Source organism: Saccostrea cucullata, unplaced genomic scaffold (genome assembly GCF_032062105.1).
Source record: "Saccostrea cucullata isolate Sc308-1 unplaced genomic scaffold, CSIRO_AGI_Scuc_v1 ctg411, whole genome shotgun sequence".
Taxonomy (NCBI): Eukaryota; Metazoa; Mollusca; class Bivalvia; order Ostreida; family Ostreidae; genus Saccostrea; species Saccostrea cuccullata.
The window spans coordinates 150494-171096 of record NW_026927468.1 but is presented as its reverse complement, the minus strand read 5'-3'; the positions used below and the strand labels follow the sequence as shown (position 1 = coordinate 171096).

At 34.6% G+C, this 20603-nt stretch overlaps 1 protein-coding gene across 2 annotated transcripts in view; it reads right to left on the bottom strand.

Moving 5' to 3' along the window:
• Positions 1-20603, bottom strand: part of LOC134274575 (ATP-binding cassette sub-family C member 4-like) — a 41014-nt gene that overhangs the window by 3049 nt on the left and 17362 nt on the right. Inside the window, exons 9-26 of one of the 2 annotated variants that reach the window (XM_062756851.1) lie at positions 18184-18433; positions 9868-9984; positions 9665-9754; positions 9032-9223; positions 8440-8621; positions 8015-8111; positions 7670-7876; positions 7184-7359; positions 6449-6723; positions 5985-6064; positions 5678-5828; positions 5075-5305; positions 4613-4713; positions 4069-4260; positions 3069-3224; positions 2469-2558; positions 1907-2079; positions 26-131 (exon numbers count right to left, since the gene is read on the bottom strand). In XM_062756851.1, the coding sequence (XP_062612835.1) occupies positions 26-131; positions 1907-2079; positions 2469-2558; positions 3069-3224; positions 4069-4260; positions 4613-4713; positions 5075-5305; positions 5678-5828; positions 5985-6064; positions 6449-6723; positions 7184-7359; positions 7670-7876; positions 8015-8111; positions 8440-8621; positions 9032-9223; positions 9665-9754; positions 9868-9984; positions 18184-18433 (2866 nt within the window). Of the gene's footprint in view, positions 1-25; positions 132-1906; positions 2080-2468; positions 2559-3068; positions 3225-4068; positions 4261-4612; positions 4714-5074; positions 5306-5677; positions 5829-5984; positions 6065-6448; positions 6724-7183; positions 7360-7669; positions 7877-8014; positions 8112-8439; positions 8622-9031; positions 9224-9664; positions 9755-9867; positions 9985-11911; positions 12162-18183; positions 18434-20603 lie in introns of both variants that reach the window. The other variant, XM_062756852.1, reaches the window with a different exon arrangement.

Sequence of the window (20603 nt, the reverse complement as noted above, 5' to 3'; positions counted from 1 at the left end):
AACATTTTAATACTTGACAACTCACCATTACTTTATCTGAGTCCATGATGGTATTGAGGCGATGTGCTATGGTAATGACTGTGCAGTGTTTAAACTTCTCACGAATGGTTTTCTGGATCAGACTGTCTGTCCTACAAATACAAGTATTGTATGGTAAAATTAAATGAGATTCTAAATATTCAGACAGTACTTTGAGCGTAAAATTATCCTTTTGTCAATGCCTGGTATGTCATGTGATACTGTAAATCACTTCTTATTTGCAAGCACTTAATTTTCACGTAATTACACAGAAACATATACTGGCAAAACTATCATTCTATCATAAAAAGAAGAAAGGGTCAAAGTCTTGAAAAACGGATATAATTTGAAGACCTCAGTCTATAATAATTAAGCCAGGTAATTGACGGTGTTTGTATAATATGTGCATTAATTAAGATTTACTTGTTTGATCCTAATCGATAATCAATTAAAAAGTTCCCCAAAATACCAACGAGTACTGTATAGCCTCCAGGTGCTTAGCTAAATAGCAGTGATAACATTGAAATACTCTCATAATACGATGCTGAAAATTTAGGCGAGGCATTTTTTACTTCTGTGAAATTTTATGGATTTATAAAACGCATCAAAATTAGTAAAAATTAGCAGCACATAAAAAATACCCGTTATACGGTATTCATATTCCTAAAGATTATACTGTCCAGTTACCTCAATTCATGAAAATTTTGTCCTGCGAATAAAAATTGTCTCTCTCACAAAAATAAGGTGACCTGAAAATTAAGATATCTACAGTAGTTAACTGAGACTGTACAAACCTTGGGTCTACACTGGCCGTGGACTAGTTAACTGAGACTGTACAAAGTTAACTGAGACTGTACAAACCTTGGGTCTACATTGGCCGTGGACTAGTTAACCGAGACTGTACAAACCTTGGGTCTACATTGGCCGTGGCCTAGTTAACTGAGACTGTACAAACCTTGGGTCTACATTGGCCGTGGCCTAGTTAACTGAGAGTGTACAAACCTTGGTTCTACATTGGCCGTGGACTAGTTAACTGAGACTGTACAAACCTTGGGTCTACACTGGCCGTGGACTAGTTAACTGAGACTGTACAAACCTTGGGTCTACATTGGCCGTGGACTAGTTAACTGAGACTGTACAAACCTTGGGTCTACATTGGCCGTGGCCTAGTTAACTGAGACTGTACAAACCTTGGGTCTACATTGGCCGTGGACTAGTTAACCGAGACTGTACAAACCTTGGGTCTACATTGGCCGTGGCCTAGTTAACCGAGACTGTACAAACCTTGGGTCTACATTGGCCGTGGACTAGTTAACTGAGACTGTACAAACCTTGGGTCTACACTGGCCGTGGCCTAGTTAACTGAGACTGTACAAACCTTGGGTCTACATTGGCCGTGGACTAGTTAACCGAGACTGTACAAACCTTGGGTCTACATTGGCCGTGGCCTAGTTAACCGAGACTGTACAAACCTTGGGTCTAAATTGGCTGTGGACTAGTTAACTGAGACTGTACAAACCTTGGGTCTACACTGGCCGTGGCCTAGTTAACTGAGACTGTACAAACCTTGGGTCTACACTGGCCGTGGCCTAGTTAACCGAGACTGTACAAACCTTGGGTCTACATTGGCCGTGGCCTAGTTAACTGAGACTGTACAAACCTTGGGTCTACATTGGCCGTGGACTAGTTAACTGAGACTGTACAAACCTTGGGTCTACACTGGCCGTGGACTAGTTAACCGAGACTGTACAAACCTTGGGTCTACATTATTTTGTTTTAGCCTAGTTAACTGAGAGTGTACAAACATTGGCCATGGCCTAGTTAACTGAAACTGTACAAATCTTGGGTCTACATTGGCCGTGGCCTAGTTAACTGAGAGTGTACAAACCTTGGGTCTACATTGGCCGTGGCCTCATCTATCATCAGGATGTGGTTCTGTCTGAGGATGGCCCTGGCCAGACAGATCAGTTGTCGCTGCCCCACACTGAAGTTTGTCCCTCCCTCAGATACCTCAGAGTCCAGTTTTCCTGGAAGATCCTCCACAGCGGGCTTTAGTTGAACCTATAGATGCATGATGATTAAAAACTTGAGCCATACATTAAGTAACTGTAATTCTCTGTGAAATCACTGCTAAAGAGTAACTGTAAATCACTTTTTATCTGTGAGAACTTTATTTTAACATAATTACACAAATGTTTCCTTGTGAAAATTTCCTTCTCCCAAATATTTTTATTAATAATAATAAAGGATATACATGTAGACAATAGTAAGAATTTGTGAATTTAAATACTATATACCCATTTTGCCAAAAAAGTTGTTGTGAATATCTTGTGATGTACAGTACTTTTTAATGAAAGTACATGTACATGTAAAATCCAATCATTTCAACTGATACACTTGTAAATGTTAAGATTCTCATAAACAGTACTGATAGAGTAATCATCTTTCACCTCTTCCAGTGCCTTCCAAAGCTGTTCATCTGTAGACTCCTCAAAGGGATCTAAGTTTTTACGTAAGGTACCAGTAAACAGAACAGGATCCTGAAAAATAGAAACACGTACATGCTGAATCAAGAAATTTCTCTATTTGTTTAAAACAGAACACAGGAAAAAACAGGTTCCCTTATTATCAAATATATCCTGTTTGACGTTCATGTATTCCTTGATAGTTTTCAAACAAAGAACTTTTTAAAATTTAAATACTGAGTAAACAAGACTCAACTATTAATTAGATGTAAGCATCCAAACAAAATACACTTACTGCAATAAAATGTAACTATCTTTTAGTTTGTTATTTGCAGAATTAACATTCACAAACATCTGTTTTACCAGCTTCACTAAGGTGTCGCTGGTAATTAAAGCTCAGTTTGCAACCGTTAAATCAGTATTAATGGTTGCAAATACCAATTTCAAATTAGAAGATAGTTATTCCCTAAACATTACAATTAATGTGCATGTATATAATTTTTATTGAATGGGTTTAAAGTATTTAAAGTTTCTTTCCATTGCATTCTTAAACCAGGTATATGACAACTGGCCTCTACCATTTACCTGAGGTATAATGGAGATTTTATTTCGCAGCTCATGGAGCCCTATTTTCTGTGTGTCCACATCATCTATGATGACTGAACCATCTATTTCTGCCATCCTGAACATCAAGCTAATCAACGAACTCTTGCCAGCCCCTGTTCGACCAACCAACCCAATCTGAATATCAGAATACATCTATATTGAGTTTTTTTTACTTTATGTATTTCAACATCAATTTGAATGTACTGTCACATTAATGTGTGCAGTTTTTCTGAAATTTAAAATTATAGTATAATATAAACTTAAAAGTTTATTTTTTCACAACCAACATAGACAACAATGGGCCATATAATAATCCTAAAACAGGTTTCATGTATGTTTCATCACAAAAATGATTTAATAAAAAAATAATTTTCTACGTACAGCAAAACTCTGTTATAACGAAGTCGCTGGGACCTATAAAATTACTTCGTTATATCAGTAATTCGTTATAACCGTATAAGAAATTCATGATATTTATACTGCTTGGGATCCAAGATGAATTCGCTATATCCGTAAATTCGCAATATCAGTGTTCGTACTAAACGAGCTTTACTGTAACAAGACACTCAGGTGTGAGTTTCAGTACACTATGCAAGTACATAAATTATTATACGTTTTTCCTATCTAATCTCAACCTAAATTAATTTTATATTTCCAAAGATAAAGTTACAAATAGTTAATGTACTTTATTTCTCCGGCCATCAATGTACTGGGTCATCGATAGGCGTGGTTAAAAAAAATCATGTGCAGGGCAGGACTATGCAAAAAGCGGGGCTTAAAATTTTGTCAAGAGCATAAATTAAGGAATACATTTTCCATTTCATGATGATGATCAATTGATTGGCTTCCGTGATAATTTTATGCATAAACGAATTCAGCATTTATGCAAATTATCATGTAACACTTAATCAATAGTTTCATAATTAATATCCATACAAATATAAATTGAGTTTCTCAATACTATCGATCCATAACTCACCTTTTCTTTCCCTTTTATAACAAAGTTTAACCCATGAAACACCCACGGGGAGTCAGGTCCGTATCTCAGTTTAGCATTTTTGGCTACAATTTTTCCGTTCTGTGGCCAGGAGGGGGGTGGGGGTTTATCAGATTCCAGCTCTGCCTCCGTGTCCAGTTTGGAATACTCTAGGACTCTCTCCACAGATATCATCTGTAACACGTCGTACAAGACGGAAATATAACAAAGTACGTACACCGTAGCAACACTAGTAAATCACACTGTATACATAAAGGATTCACTAAAAGTAATCAAAATTAGCTTTTTCTGAAATTGAGTCATCCCTCCTTTTCAATTTTCAAACAAAATTCAAGAACAAAATTCCTTGCTACTTAATATTTTATAAGTCATCCCGACTGCATGAGTCAAGTGAAATGACCTTTTACAAAACTCTATTATCCTTACATGCACACCTATACCTGTAATAATATTATTATGACCGAGTAAATTATTCCTACTGCATCATTATAAACTCTAAGAAACACACAAATTAGACAGAACTTACCTGACTCTCCACTTCAGCACTCTGTCTCACAGCCCACTGGAACAAACCCATCAAGGTCATGGCATAGGTCATCAACAGACCTACCAATCCAGCATCCAGCTCTGAAGACATTATTATTTGTCAGTCATAATATATATGATATGATAATGATTTTGACCACAAATTACATTGTACATAGACATGACTATTTTATTTTACTACCATGAATACAAATGTTGACACTTCTTTGATCATTTCATGTTTAAATTATTATTTTCTCACATTATTAATATGATTAAAATCAGATATCTCTTTAGATCTTGATCCGAATGACCAATAGCATTTTGGAGTTAAATGTAGAACTGATTTAAATCTGATTGTCAGTGTATCATGGATTAGCTTTTACGGCAAAAAAAAATTATAAATACTAAAATAAAAGTGTTCAAAGCACAATCTATCACTCTAATGCCTTTTTGAACCAACCTTGTGCTAGAAAGACGCAGGCAAAAGAGACAGCAGTGACAAAGATGGCACACATCCAGTCAAGTCGGACGGCAAGCCATCGACTGGAGGACAGGAAGAGGAACCAGGACTCCGTGTGGAGGTTCTGATGATTGTCAAACTCCTCACAGAATTTCTCCTGGACGCGAAGGGCTCGAATTGTGTGCAGGCCCTGAAGGGAGGCACTCAGGTGGGAAAATACTGGACTACGTGCTGGGAGAAAAAGATTTACAACCTTGGTAATACACACAATGACTCTAAAAAAAAGTTAATAAAATGAACATGTTGTAAGTCACAGCCATATTGCTAAGTTATAATTGTGCTTTATCAGCCAATTACAACTCACAAATGCATCATAGTATTAATCAGCCATAACAGCTGCCTTAAAACTTTATAGCTATACAAAGCTAATGCTTGAAATTACTTCTAATATATGAATCTGTTTAACTAGACTTGGTGTTATATGTACCAAGTGTTGTGGTACCAATTATTATTATATAGACAGTATAAATTACTAATGTCAGTAAGTGAAAAAATTTCCTTTACTTATGCCTTACTGACAGTATATTATTAACTTGAACTTACTTGTGCCTTCAAGTCTTTTGATGTGCCTGGAGGTTGTGATATGATATCTACGCGTCACATATAGTAAAACTGCAATGGGTACCAGTATAATGAAGACGTACGGAATAATGGCTACCACCACAATAACAATGCCCAGGAGAAGCAGGACACACTGTGTAATAAATACACATTCAGAGTAAACAGTTAACCAGAGTCAGACTAAACGCATAGATTATTAATTGTATAATGCTCATTCAGAATTACTTAGTTACCATGTTAAGCACAGACTTCATTAAGTTAACTTTGAACTTTGACTTTTTACACTGACCTGTATGTAATCGAAGAATGTGATAGGTAGATTATCATCCATGTGACCTGTGTCTTTTGAAAAACGATTTAAAACCCTTCCTAAAATAAGAACACAAAAAAATTCAGATATATCTGAAACTTGTAAATATGAAACCCTATACATGTGTGTAAATCATAATAGTTACTGTGAAATCACTAATTTTTGTGGGGGTTTAATTTTCTATGTTTTCGAGACAAGGAGATTTCCACGAATTTATGACCACCACGAAATGTAAAATTTGATATACATTTCTACTAAAACATTCTCCATCCACAAAATTAAGTCCCCACAAACCAAAATTTCTTCCTAAAACCTCGAAAATTTGACCCCACGAAAATATAGCCAGGAATAAATCTAATTTTTGCAAATAAAAATTAAAACTTTCTAGCACTCTTAATAAGAAAACAATATGTCACAATCAAAGTCTTTCTGGAGCTCCTTACCTACAGGATTTATGTCGAAGAATCTGATTGGTGCTCTGAGGAGCCTTTTAAACATCCTGTTATGTAAAATCATTGCTGCATCCACGGCAACCTTGAAATACATCAAAGCCCTGAGTAATCCAAAGAGGAACACGGAAAATATAATTCCAGAGAAGATGTAGACATTAAAATCTGTGTCGCTGTCTGGGATGGTGATATTCGTGTTGTTAATTCCCTGGGATCTTAAGACAGAATCCTTTTGAATAAGGTCCTCTCTCCTCTCCTCATTGTTTGACCTTAAATTTATGTTTTACATTAATTTAATATATATTCCTGCATAATCATGAAAATAACTACAATTATAATATTTGTCACTTGAACAGAAAGAGGTATTTAATTTTTCAATTTCTTTTCGTGGACATTAGAATTTTTTCAAAGTGAACTATAAGCTTGACATGCAGGACTTACTGCTAGAGAAAAACTGTTTAACTCTGTATTAAAGATTTAATCTTAGAAGCCCTAAGAAATTACATGCCTTTTCTTAAATTATTATTTATCGATTTCAAGTATAAGAATGTAAATTAAAAACACTGAGAATACCAATGAAACATCTGAATAAAATAACCTTTCCAAGATCTTTTGAATTTATTAAAATTAAATATATGTACATGCAATTATTATTTTCCTTTAAAATTATAAAAATTACTATTGACTGTACATGAATGATTGTATTAACAAGATATGCTGAATACTAACCATCTTGCTAGCCACCAGTCGCTCATGATATAGGCAGCCTGGGCCACCAAATTAACAAGCACCAGTAAAGGAAACTTAATCGGACCTGACCCAGCCTGGAAATATCGGAAATACACCCACCAACCCACTCTCCCTTCTCTACGCTCTTCTTCTTCTGGCTGCTTAACTGGATCAGGCTTTTAATAAAAAAAAAAGCTAAAATGCTTTAAAAGTACAAATTTTTTTTGCATGCTTAAAGTAATTTTACAATAGCTAATGTTCAGGTGTCCAGTTCTTGGTGTTTTTTTTTTTTTTGGAGTAATGAGAAAATTTTATTTCTAGTTCAAACTATCAGCCTGGGGGTAATTGAAAGAAAAAATCCAAAAAGTCTAAACAGGAGGGGTTAAGACAAATGCTTTAAGAAATATTTATTTAATATTTATTTTGTTGATTCTTTTTACATGTAGTTGTGAATGCAAATCATATGTTTTGCAAAGTGAAATTTACTTCAAACTCTGTCCCAATGGAAGTCAGTGACATCGTGGACCCAATGTTCTGTAAGCTAGAGTGTGTGCGATCCACACTAGTGGCTCTCTCATATTTAACAACAGGAGGTTTCTCTTTTTCTTCCTCCTCATTTGATTTCAACAGTGAGGAAAAGTCTATTCCTGAGGTAGAAATGTCATCAAAGGTTCCCTTTCCAAGACACTGGCCCTGTTAGGAATAAGAAAAGGTAGAGCATATTACTCATTCAAATTCGCAAGTTAAATGTAACTGTTTGAATTACACTCCTCTTATGATCATAAAAGATGGTATTACATGGATATTGATATGCTTGCAATGAAATTCTACCTCTTTTAAAATGATGATTTCATCTGCTTCTTTCAGAAAGTGAAGTTGATGAGTGACAAGAATTCGTGGTTTGTATTTCAACATTCCTTTAATCACCCTGCAAAAATTTTATTCACCACATCAACAAATATATCTTCCATATGTTCCACAACTGCATACAAATCTTGTCATTATCTTGTTATCTCGAACTTCATGGGACTGAGAAAAAGCTTCAAACAACACGTATCTAAGAATTCATTGACCACTTATCATGGGTAAAAAAGATAAAAAGATGGGACTTCAAAATCAATATCCATGGTGTTCTAGATATCGAAATTCAACAGTACTTGTATATAAAGAACAAGATGCTTTATTACAGTAATTGTCCCAAGCAGTAGGTTTTAACATTATTTTAGAGATAATTCACAATTAGCCAAATGACCTACTTTTGAAAGAGGTGACGACTGACCACTGCATCTACTGCACTCAATGGGTCGTCTAGTAAGTAAACATCTGCATCCATATACAGGGCTCTAGCTAAACTGACCCTTGCCCTTTGACCTCCACTTAGGCTGACCCCTCTATCTCCAATTAGAGTGCTATCTCCATTTGGCATCACTTCAATGTCCTAAAAATATATCACACAAAATTACATGTGTTTTAAAATGCCTAAAGTATTCAATTTCAAATCATATAACAAATCTGCAACAACTATTTATCACAGTGACTATGCTTTGTTTGTGCATACAAGAAAAAAGTTTGAAAGAGAACAAAATATAGTCAAACATTTTACAAACTGATATTATTTAGAAAAAAAATTGTACTTTACTGTTTACTTATTACATGTACATGTAGTTTAAAGTGTCCATAACCGGTATGTTACTGTACCCTGTACCATTTTAATACATGAACAGTACTATAGAATCGTAAATATGTGACTTGTAAAGAATTTATTATTGGGACTTTCGAGGAATTTATTATTGCGTAAATTTGCGAGAAGCACCAATGAACATTGATTAATTATGTTACACCAATTACCTTATCTAATGCACAAGCCTTTATGATTTTAATGTAGCGGGCATTGTCAAACTTGTTTCCAAACACAATATTTTGTCGGAGACTGGCAGAAAAGACCCAGGGCTGCTGGGATACGTAGGATATCTTGCCGCGGACTTGAACGCTTCCTTCCGACACTGGTAACTCCCGGAGAATGCTCATCAATAGGGAAGACTAAAAAAGATTTCTTAAATTTTCAACAGCATAAGAAAGAGGATAACAAAGTTGACATCACATTCATCCTTATCTACAATTAACAATTTGAAATTAAAGTCTTTATTTGTTCATATTCAGGTATTTGAATACTGTACTACACAAGTTTCAGCATTAAGTAACAATTTATAAAAGCTTTAACCTAAATTTCCTTCATTATCATTTAAAATAATATTTTATCACTCTTATGTGAATTCAATGTTTCTCTGTTATAACATTTCAGTTCAAAATTGTCATTTCACAGAAGCTGCCAAATTAAGTGATACTACAATCATTTCGTCAGAGTTACATTTTTTTGCATTAATTAACTCTGTCCTTGTAAAACTCAGACAGCTATAAGGCTTTAGTCAAATGTATGCACTAGAAAGATCCAGTACATTCAGTTCTTGTATGCTGTCTTACTTTTCCAGCACCAACAGGTCCAATAACAGCTAACAGTTTCCTTGGCCCCACTTTGGCAGAGATGTTACTCAATGTGGGCTGCTCAGAGTCCTGTGATAAGAAATTAAAATTTTACACACAAACTTTTTTTTCTGCATTTATAAAATATACCTTAGGGTGTTTACATTTCTTTTGTCATAATAGAAGAGAAAATGCATACTGACCGTGTCCCATCTGGCAGTGATTTTGTCCACCTCTATGAAACAGTTCTCAGGTTTTGGTCGTAATCCAGACGCTTCCTCAATAGAGCCCTGATCAAGTTCATCCAGCTGAAGGAATTTCTATAATAAAGCAAAGACTAAATATTTAAAACATGTTCTAGAAAGTCATTAATTAAAAGCTTGATGCCATTTGACATAGAAATTTTTTTTTGACAAAAGTTTATTTTCCATGTAGTCACAAGATTGTCTGCTGACTAAAATTTTATTTTAGTGCATTAATAATATAATTATTAAAGGTTATACACATCCAAAATTTGTAAAAATTTTGTCTCTCTTGTAAATACCAAATATCTATCTCAGGAAAATAAAGTGTCGCAAAAATTTTTGGGTCTAAGGAATATTGACATTTATATGTATAGGAATTCATATATCTGATTAGGGTTAAGACATAGAATCCTTATACAGACTTGTTTACCTATATTGTTGTCTCTCAATATTTTTTATTAGATTTCTCTGTGAGATTTTGCATTTGCCAGTAAGATTTAACTTTCCATCGATATTAAAAGAGAACAACTCGCTGTTTTAATGATTGCAAAAACTTGGTATATTAAACATACCGGTCTTTGTCATTTTATAATGCCACAGCGTTTTGGCAACCCCACATCACTTAAGTGTTTGAAATTTTTTTTTTAGCTATTCAAACGTGTGAAACGAAGACAGATCATATCAAAAACTAACTGCTAAATTCCAAACAAATGTATTTCTGATTTCCGTATTTTCATAATAGCAAAACTTGAGACGTATTTTAAACTTAAAATCCATACAAAATATGGTGAAATTGTAAGAGTAAACAGGTCTGCTTATATTTAATTAATTTTCTTTATATCTCCTTTCACTAATCATTTTAAGTTATTAAAATAATGGAAGGTCAAATTATATATAATCATTATTTTGTTATTGTCAGTATAATTTTCTTTTTGTTTCAGAATGAGTGATTCCAAAGAAGGCAAGGAAGCACCACAAGGTCTATTTCTTTTACTAATTATAAGTAATAATTAATGAACCCAGACTTCAATTAATTAAGTTAAAGAAGAAAGGTACAATCCAAATGCTAATTTAATGGGAATAATGAAGTCCTCAGAAAAAGAATAAATGATACCATTAAATTATGTGTGGCATGCTATATAAATAATGGTCAATTTGATATTACAGCAACTGCTTAAATTATATATAATTCACAATGGTCACTGAATGCAAGCATCAACAATTCTAAAGGTATACCAGTATGAAATTTTTAATTTTTGCTAACAAACAGCTAACACAATTTAGACAGACAGACCCTAAAACTATATGCACCAAATCAACAATTAAGGGGGCATTGGGAAAAGATAAATGTCTACCCAAATGCAGAAAATTAAACCACATCTATGATTTTTAAGTCAGAACACTAATTTATAAAATCAGATTTTTCTGAAAACTTATTGTCACTGAGGGAGGAATGTGACAGTCAGATGAGTTCCATTGCCGCTGGTCAGATAGCTCAGTTTGTAAAGCACCTGACTGGGGGTCTGGTCTCAAATAAAGGCTTGAATCCCATCTTGTGTGCTGCATTTTTCTCCTCTCCTGTTACAGAGTTCTTATATCTTTTAATGTTACAACTATTCAGCTATTTTTGTAACTCTATGCATTATATTCTATTTTCACTCACATGTATTTTAGTAAATTAAATTTTTAACATTCCAGCTAGTTCACTGATGCAATAAACATGATAGCATCCGTACTCACAGTATATCTCATCAATGAATATTTCAGATCATTGCACTTAAACTTCTGGTACCCTTAATTTAAACAGCAGCAATGTTAGGCAATTTAAAAATTATAATACTACAAGCTTTAGTTCTAATTATGAGGCAACAATACACAACTCTGCACCAGTGTATTGTAAAAACTACAGAACTGCTAGAAATGCAGTTTCTTAAAACTTCTATACATTATGTAATTTTTCGAAAATGAAACCAACAAATTTTTTGTACCATGTAGTTCTTACCTTTAACCGATTTAACGTAGTCACAGTTTCACTTGCTCTTGAGATAGCTAAGAATAGACATCCTAAAATAGTGTGTGTCAAAGCAAACAACAAGGCCAGAGAGACGTAGAGGCGTTCTGGCCGTAGAGTGACCCCGGACAGAACTGATGGGATGACCACAGCCATATACATGAGACGAGGACCTACTGTCCACACAGAGGCATGAAATCCTGAGATGTACTTGGACTGGCGTATGTAGGTTAATTCACATCTACAAATCAGGGCACAAATTGAGTGCCAACTCCCAAATATTATACTTTACCAATGCTCAGCTTGCATGCTTCTAAAGAGTAAAGAGAAAAATAGAGTCTAGCTCTACATTTGATTAAATCATTTTTGCAAGAGTCCCTAAGCTAGCTCGTATGATTTCAGGAATATTAGTTTCATATACTTGCATTATTTTCAACTGACCTTGTCTTCATGACCTTTTAAGTGACCTTGGTCACATGACCTTCTAACTGTCCTTGTCCACATGACCTTTTGTAAGGTTTCAACCTGATCAACATGATTAATAAATAAACTTAAATAACATTCAGAACAAATCTATAAACTTCAATTCTATTATCTTTCTTAGTTATGAAGTCATGGAATAGACAACATTAGATGTCGTGCTTCATATTTCAGCGACCTTGACTGGACATAATTTTACCTGGACTAAAAACAAGAGGCCCAGGGGCCACATCGCTCACCTGAGCAATTGGCTAGGAAACAAGAGGCCCATGGGCCACATCGCTCACCTGAGCACCAAGGGTAGGACTAGTATAAAATGGCTTTTTATTGTAAAGTTTAAATCCAAAAGTAGTTGACCAATCATGGATTTGCTATTTTTTAGAAAATGATTGAGAAGAAGATTTTTAAAGAATTTTCCTATATATTTCTATGTAAAACTTTTGTCGGCCATTTTGGCCCCGCCCTTGATTTGAACAAACTTGAATCTACACTACCTGAGCATGCTTCCATATAAATATGATGAATTATGGCTTTGTCATTCTTTTTTTAAAGAATTTTCCTATATATTTCTATGTAAAACTTTGGTCGGCCATTTTGACCCCGCCCTACCCCCGGGGGTCATGATTTGAACAAACTTGAATCAACACTACATGAGCATGCTTCCATATATATATGATGAATTATGGCTTTGTCATTCTTGAGAAGAAGATTTTTAAAGAATTTTCCTATATATTTCTATGTAAAACTTTGGTCGGCCATTTTGGCCCCGCTCTACCCCCGGGGGTCATGATTGAATTGAATATACACTACCTGAACATGCTTCCATATAAATATGATGAATAATGGCTTTGTCATTCTTGAGAAGAAGATTTTTAAAGAATTTTCCTATATATTTCTATGTAAAACATTGCATTTTGGCCCCGCCCTAAGGGTCATGATTTGAACAAACTTGAATCTACACTACCTGAGCATGCTTCCATATAAATATGATGAATTATGGCTTTGTCATTCTTGAGAAGAAGATTTTTAAAGAATTTTCCTATAATTTTCTATGTAAAACTTTGTCCCCGCCCTACCCCCAGGGGTCATGATTTGAACAAACTTGTCTACACTACCTGAGCAATATAAATAATTTTTTGTCATTCTTGAGATTTTTTTTTCCTATATATTTCTATGTAAAACATTGGTCGGCCATTTTGGTTAATCATATTTGAACAAAATTGAATCTACACTACATGAGCATGCTCCCATATAAATATGATGAATTATGGCTTTGTCATTCTTGAGAAGAAGATTTTTAAAGAATTTTCCTATATATTTCTATGTAAAACTTTGCGGCCATTTTGGCCCCGCCCTACCCCCGGGGGTCATGATTTGAACAAACTTGAATCTACACTACCTGAGGATGATTCCCCATAAGTTTCATCTTTCCTGGCACAGTGGTTCTTGAGAAGAAGATTTTTAAAATATACCACTAAATTTTCATTAATTACCAATTATCTCCCCTTGAATAAGGGCGTGGCTCTTCATTTGAACAAACTTAATCCCCTTCACCCAAGGATACTTTGTGGCAAGTTTGGTTGAAATTTTTTTGATCGAAAATGTGAAAAGTTTACAGACAGATAGACGGACAGACATACGGACAGATAGACGGACAGACAAACGGACGCCGGACAAAATGTGATCAGAAAAGCTCACTTGAGCTCAGCTCAGGTGAGCTAAAAACACAGATCTGAAATTTAATTTGCAAACTTGAATCTACATACCTGAGGATGATTCCCTATAAATATAACAAAGCCTGGCTTTGAAGTACTTGAAAAGAAGATTTTAAAAGGTTTCCCTATATGTTCCTATGTAAAACTTTGATCCGCCATTTTGGCCCCACCCTACCCCCGGGGATCATGATTTGAACAAACTTGAATCTACACTACCTGAAGATGATTCCACATGAGTTTAATCTTTCCTGGCCCAGTGGTTCTTGAGAAGAAGATTTTTAAAGATTTTTCCTATATATGCCTATGTAAAAATTTGTCGGCCATTTTGGCCCCACCCTACCCCCGGGGGTCATGATTTGAACAAACTTGATTTAGAAAGCCACATGATTTTATTTCCTGGCCCAGTGGTTCTTGAGAAGAAGATTTTTAAAGATTTTTCCTATATATTCCTTTGTAAAACTGTTTAAATGATAACAAACTTGAATCTACACTACCTGAGGATGATTCCATATATACTTTCCTGGCCCAGTGGTTCTTGAGTTTTTAAAGATTTTTCCTATATATGCCTATGTAAAACTTTGGATTTTGCACACCCTTGGGGGTCATGATTTGAACAAACTTGAATCTACACTACCTGAGGATGATCCCACATGAGTTTCATCTTTCCTGGCCCAGTGGTTCTTGAGAAGAAGATTTTTAAAGATTTTTTTCTATATATTCCTATGTAAAACTTTAAAGCCATTTTGGCCCCACTCAAATTTGAACAAATTTAAATCTACACTAAATATTCAACATGAGTTTCATCTTTCCTGGCCCAGTGGTTTTGAAAGAAGATATATAATTTTTTTCTAATTCATAATTATAAAAGGGCCTGGCCCTTCATTTGAACAAACTTGAATCCCATTAACCAATGGATAATTTGTACCAAGTTTGGTTGAAATTGGCCCAGTGGTTCTTGAGAAGAAGATGAAAATGGGAAAAGTTTACGACAACGACAACAACAACGACAACGACGACAGACAACGGACAAATTTTGATCAGAAAAGCTCACTTGAGCCTTCGGCTCAGGTAAGTTAAAAAAGCTGAGAATTTGATACATGTCTGTGTTCCTACTAAGAGAATTTACTGTAAAGCCTTTCTGTTGCAAGTTCATTCAAGTCAAAACAATGAATCAGTGTTCTTTTCCATTCTCTCATTGACTGACTGCTTTTAATGACAGAAGATTAAGATACTGTATTACATTACAAAACTCAATATTTGAACCTATTCCAATTATTGTGATCTTGTTACAAGGGTATGTCGCTTTACAAGCATGGTTAATACTGACAAAGAATTGGCAAACTGAAATATCACATCAAGACCATAGAACACAATTTTCAACAGGTTTGTCTAATGCAAGTATAACAAAATAATTTTTTAGCAATTTTTTTATATAGCCTGGTTAATATAGGAACAATGCATACATGTAAGCAGGAATAAGCTAGGCAGCTGGAGCATAATATTCATGATTTACATGTATAAAACAAATTAACTTCACTAGCTGCTCTGTTTATAATGTTTTAGAGTGACATTTTTTTAATGCAAAATTTGAGACTGCAACTGAGAGATCATCTGAAATTTAATTGGCATGTGATCTAATAGTTTGTTAGTTATACATTTTAATGTACTTCAATGAAGTCATACCACTCAAGCAGGCCAGTACAAGAAAACAGAAGGAAATCTTGATGCAGCTAGAGTCTGCTTTAGGTCAGTAGAATGATTTAGAAAGCGGATTTTATTTCTATGCCGATCTGATCTTATCTAAATGTTTAAATTAATTCTCCAGGGATTATATTTACATGTAGTTGTTTGGTAGGATTGCACACTAGAACACAGTATTAGACTGTATAAATTAGTTGCTTCAAAATAACTGGTAAAACGTTTAAAGCCAGTACTCAAATTGGCATTTGTCTCCAAATATTTGAAAATTTTTGAAAATATATAATAATTATAATTTAAAGTTCAGTTTAAGAGTATCAATTAAATGTTATTTGAAATACCAATTAAAGTTGCATATTATGGTTCTTTCAATATATTGATTAAACATAGCAATACATGCAGCCCTAAAATCTTACTACTTTTAAGCTTAATTATGTATCATGAATGGTAATTGAAAAATTAATGATTTTATTTGTTCTCTGATTGATCATATATTGTAAGAGAAGATACATGTACCCTCTCTGTAATAACCTAACTTGTAAAAATTACAACTTTTCAGTTTGGATTAAAAGTCACCACTGTATGCAATTATACCAGGGAGACAATCAATTAAGGAATATGTTTTTCAGTTTTGTGTGAGTCATATGTGCGTGAATCACACAGACTTGTCACGTAGGCATATTTCATGAAGCGCACTAGCGCTTCATGAAAAATATGCCTACGTGCAAGTCTGTGAGATTCACACACCAATAATTCACACTAAACTGAAAAACATTCCTTATATTCACATTTTTACATGTTTGGAAGCAACTAAAATATACTCCATATTTGAATTTCTCGCTGCCCTATATCGCTGCATTTTTACTAACATCGCTGCAGCCTCATTGTGACATCACATTAACGCACGTTTCTCCATGTATATTTCTATGCGTGAGTATATACAGTTACACAAAAATGACTTTCAAATCAATTTCACAGTTGGCTTGGTAGAAAAACACAGCAAATGTAAATAATATCATATGAAGACATTAAGTTACACAGTTAACAGCATTGATCTGAAATACCTTGTTGATGAAAAGCATTGCTGAGGTTTAAAACCTGTATTATCTTGAGCTTCTGAAGAGATCAAATTCAGCTCTGTGGGATGGTCTCAATTAAATGAATCACAAAAAAAGATTTCCTATTTGTGTCTGCAGATGAGTTAAGCTCTCCATGGTGAATTAGTTGATGACAAATATTAAGGGAGAAATACCAGTTTCTTATAGACCAGATTGAATAATGGTACTATATTTTTCCTATCTGTTAATATTTGATTTCAAAATAGAATCCATGCCTTAATTAAATAATAAAATATTACTCCCTAAATGACAATTTTATGTAAAGCACATTTATTTAGTAATGTTTTCATCCAACCAATTTCTGTCATGATATCAACAGAATGCAATATTCCAAAAAAAGTATTCACAAGAAAATTTCAACAAATGTTCAATGTTTCTCTACAGATATGTCCAGGACATGACCTAACAACTTGAGAGACTAACAGCTAAGTTAGTGAATCAACATTCAAATATTTGCCCTAAAAGCCATTTTGATAGGAGGCAAATTCAGGGTATGAGGAACATGATATACAAGTAACTACTTCCGAAGGCATGGCCCATGTGGTGCAGTGGTATGAGTGTCTGCTCTAGAGTCAGGGAGTAAGGAGTTGATCCTTATGTAACTGGTTCAAATCCCTTTGTGGGACATGGAGACCACTCCTTTGGGTGAGACTGTATAAACCGAGGTCCCCTGTCACAATGGTTGCTCGAACAAAAAAGATTCTTCACTGCTCAATGGCCCTGAGTGCCGAGTATAGGATAAAATTTGTAGCTCTCCACCGGAAAGTGGTGGTGTCTCCATATGAGTGAAAAATTCTCAAGAGGGACATAAAACAATATACAAATGATCAATCAATTTTCTTGTCAATGAATAGGTAAAATATTTTCAGCTCTCCACCGGCAAGTGGTGGTGTCTAGATATGAGTGAAATATTATCAAAAGGGATGTTAAATAACAATCAACATACTTCTCCAGTCTATAACACTTTTCATACTTGATCATGTGATCTAGTTTGAGCCAATCAGATAGGTGGCAACAATAAAGAAAAATAATAATTTGGAATATACAACATCCAGATTAGACAAGTTTTACTGTAAATTTTTAAGTTTACATACTGTACAACTCTTAGTTCTTTACAGTGTACAAAACTTTTGACCTCTTTTTGAAGTACTTTGTATTTTCTGTGTGAGGCCTGATGACCAAAACAAGAAAAAAACAAAATTGTCCCAGACAACATCAAAAAAAGTTATTTTTACAGTAGACATTCACTAACCTGGAGTCTTTCAACTGTAACCCTGCTCTCAGACAAAAACTGGAAGGCAAATGGGATAAAGAGGGTGGTGGATAAGCGAACGGCCTGGTAAAGGGCGATAGTAATGAAAACCTTCTCGGCCGTCATGGCCCCTCCCGTGTAGACATAAATCACAAAGGTCAGGAAGATTACAAACTTAATGGAGACTAAGAAGGGTCCTAAAATTAGGGCTCGTATGTTACTGCTCATTCTAATGCGATCAGTTTCAAGCCTGGAAGAATAAAAAGTACGAAAAATGTGATCAGTGATGGAACTAATTTTACACATTTAAAAGAAATGATGAAAGAAAACAATGTTTTTAAAATTGGAGCCCAAAACTCTATAAAGTTTTTAAAATGTTATTTTTGGCATATGGTTAAATAAATTTTTCAACATGGAATGATGCAGCTTTATCAAATCTTCCAAAATGAGATCATATTGACCTACTCTTGGGTTGCAATGTTCAGTAAAATGAGATCATAGTGTCCTATTTATGGGTTGCAACACGACTTTTCCAAATGTAAGAAATGACATGGTTTGATGTTTCTAGGCTTTAAAGTGTAAATGATATGATCCAAACACCAAAAATCTGGATGAATGGGATGCCCTGGACCATAATTTAGATCATCCAAAAAAAAAGAAAAAGAAAGAAATACAAATGTGCATCTTAGATGTAATATCATAAACTGTGTCATTATTGGACAAATTAAACATTAAAATGTGTCTATTAAACTCCACTGTTATGATCAAAAGATAACAAATAATTTTACCCAGAGGAAGGTATTGTCATAAGGAAAACACCTGCGAAATATGATGAATATGGAGGCCCTAGCACCATGCAATCATTCCAAAGTTACAGCTAAGGTTAAAGTTTTTAAAAGAAGGTAAAACTCCAAGGACAAAATTAGTGGTCCTCAAGGGGAGGTCTTCACATAAAGAATATATATATATATTTGAAAAATGAGAGCCTTATCTAGCACCAATTGTTCGAAATCCAGTCAAAGCACCCCCTAATAAAATCATCCCGGTCAAAGCGTCCCCTGATTTTGGTCAAAATGCCCCCCGATTTTGGTCAAAGCGCCCCTTATAGAATTTTACAGTAAAATGATGCTACAAAACTGCCCCCAAATATTGGTCGAAGCATCCCCTGATTATAGTCAATGTGCCCCCTGATTTTGGTCAAAGCGCCCCCTTACATTTTTTTCTTGGAAAAAATCGTCTGGGAATCCCCAACCAATGGTCAAAACGTCCCCGATTTTGATCAAAGCATCTCCTGATTTTTGGTCAAGGCGCCCCCTAATATATTTTTACAATCATATTACGGAATAAAACTGTTTTGCATTTATAATATTATCATTGTTTTGCAGTTACCTGAAAAAAGTTTTAAAAAATATATTAGGGGGCGCTTTGACCAAAACCAGGGGATGCTTTGACAATTTCTTGGGGACAGTAAAGATTTGTTTACATGAAGATATTTTTTTCTATAAAAATATGTTAGGGGGCACTTTGACCAAAATCGGGGGCGCTTTGACTAAAATCAGGGGATGCTTTGCCCAATATTTGGGGGCGTATTTTTTCTATAAAAATATGTAAGGGGGCGCTTTGACCAAAATCATGGGGTGCTTTGACTAAAATCAGGGGATGCTTTGACTGAAATTAGGGGACGCTTTGACCGGGACGTTTTTATTACGGGGCGCTTTGACTGGCAGATTAACAAAAGTATAGCCAAGATTAAAGTTTTTTGAAGTAGGTCTACGTCAAACTCCACGTGCAATTTCAAAGGGTGAAAATTCATGAACCCAAGGGAAGGTGTTGTCAAATGAAAAATACCCATGAAACATAAAAGTCCTATCTGTGACAAGTCAAAAGATATGGCCACTATTTAAGTATTTCAAAGGAGGCCAAACTCCAAGGTCAACGTCAATTTAAAGGGTGAAAATTAAGGGATGGCCTAGTCAAAGGGATCAAATGACCAGAGAAAATATTAAAAAACCCTAGCACTAACAATTCAAAAGTATTGGCCAAAGTTAAAAGATTTTTAAAGGTTAAACTCCTAGGTCAAGGTCAAAAGGTCAAAAAGACTTGTACCAAAGAGATGACCTAATCACACAAAATATACATTTGAAGTATCAATGATCTAGCTGCTAAGCATAAAAAAATACCAATATTATTTGTGAATGAAAATGTGCTGGTATCTACATATTGGAAATTAAACCATATCAGTGTAATAAAAAAAAACATAGGTAATCAGAGATTACAGAGCTCACCTCAACGTGTGTTGTCTTTAAGTAAGGCAAATTAAGTCACACAATTAACCAACAAAAAGTATACATCCAAAAATGCAAAATTTATGCAATTTTGATACTTTGGAATACACCTATATAAAAACTAAAAACTAGTTC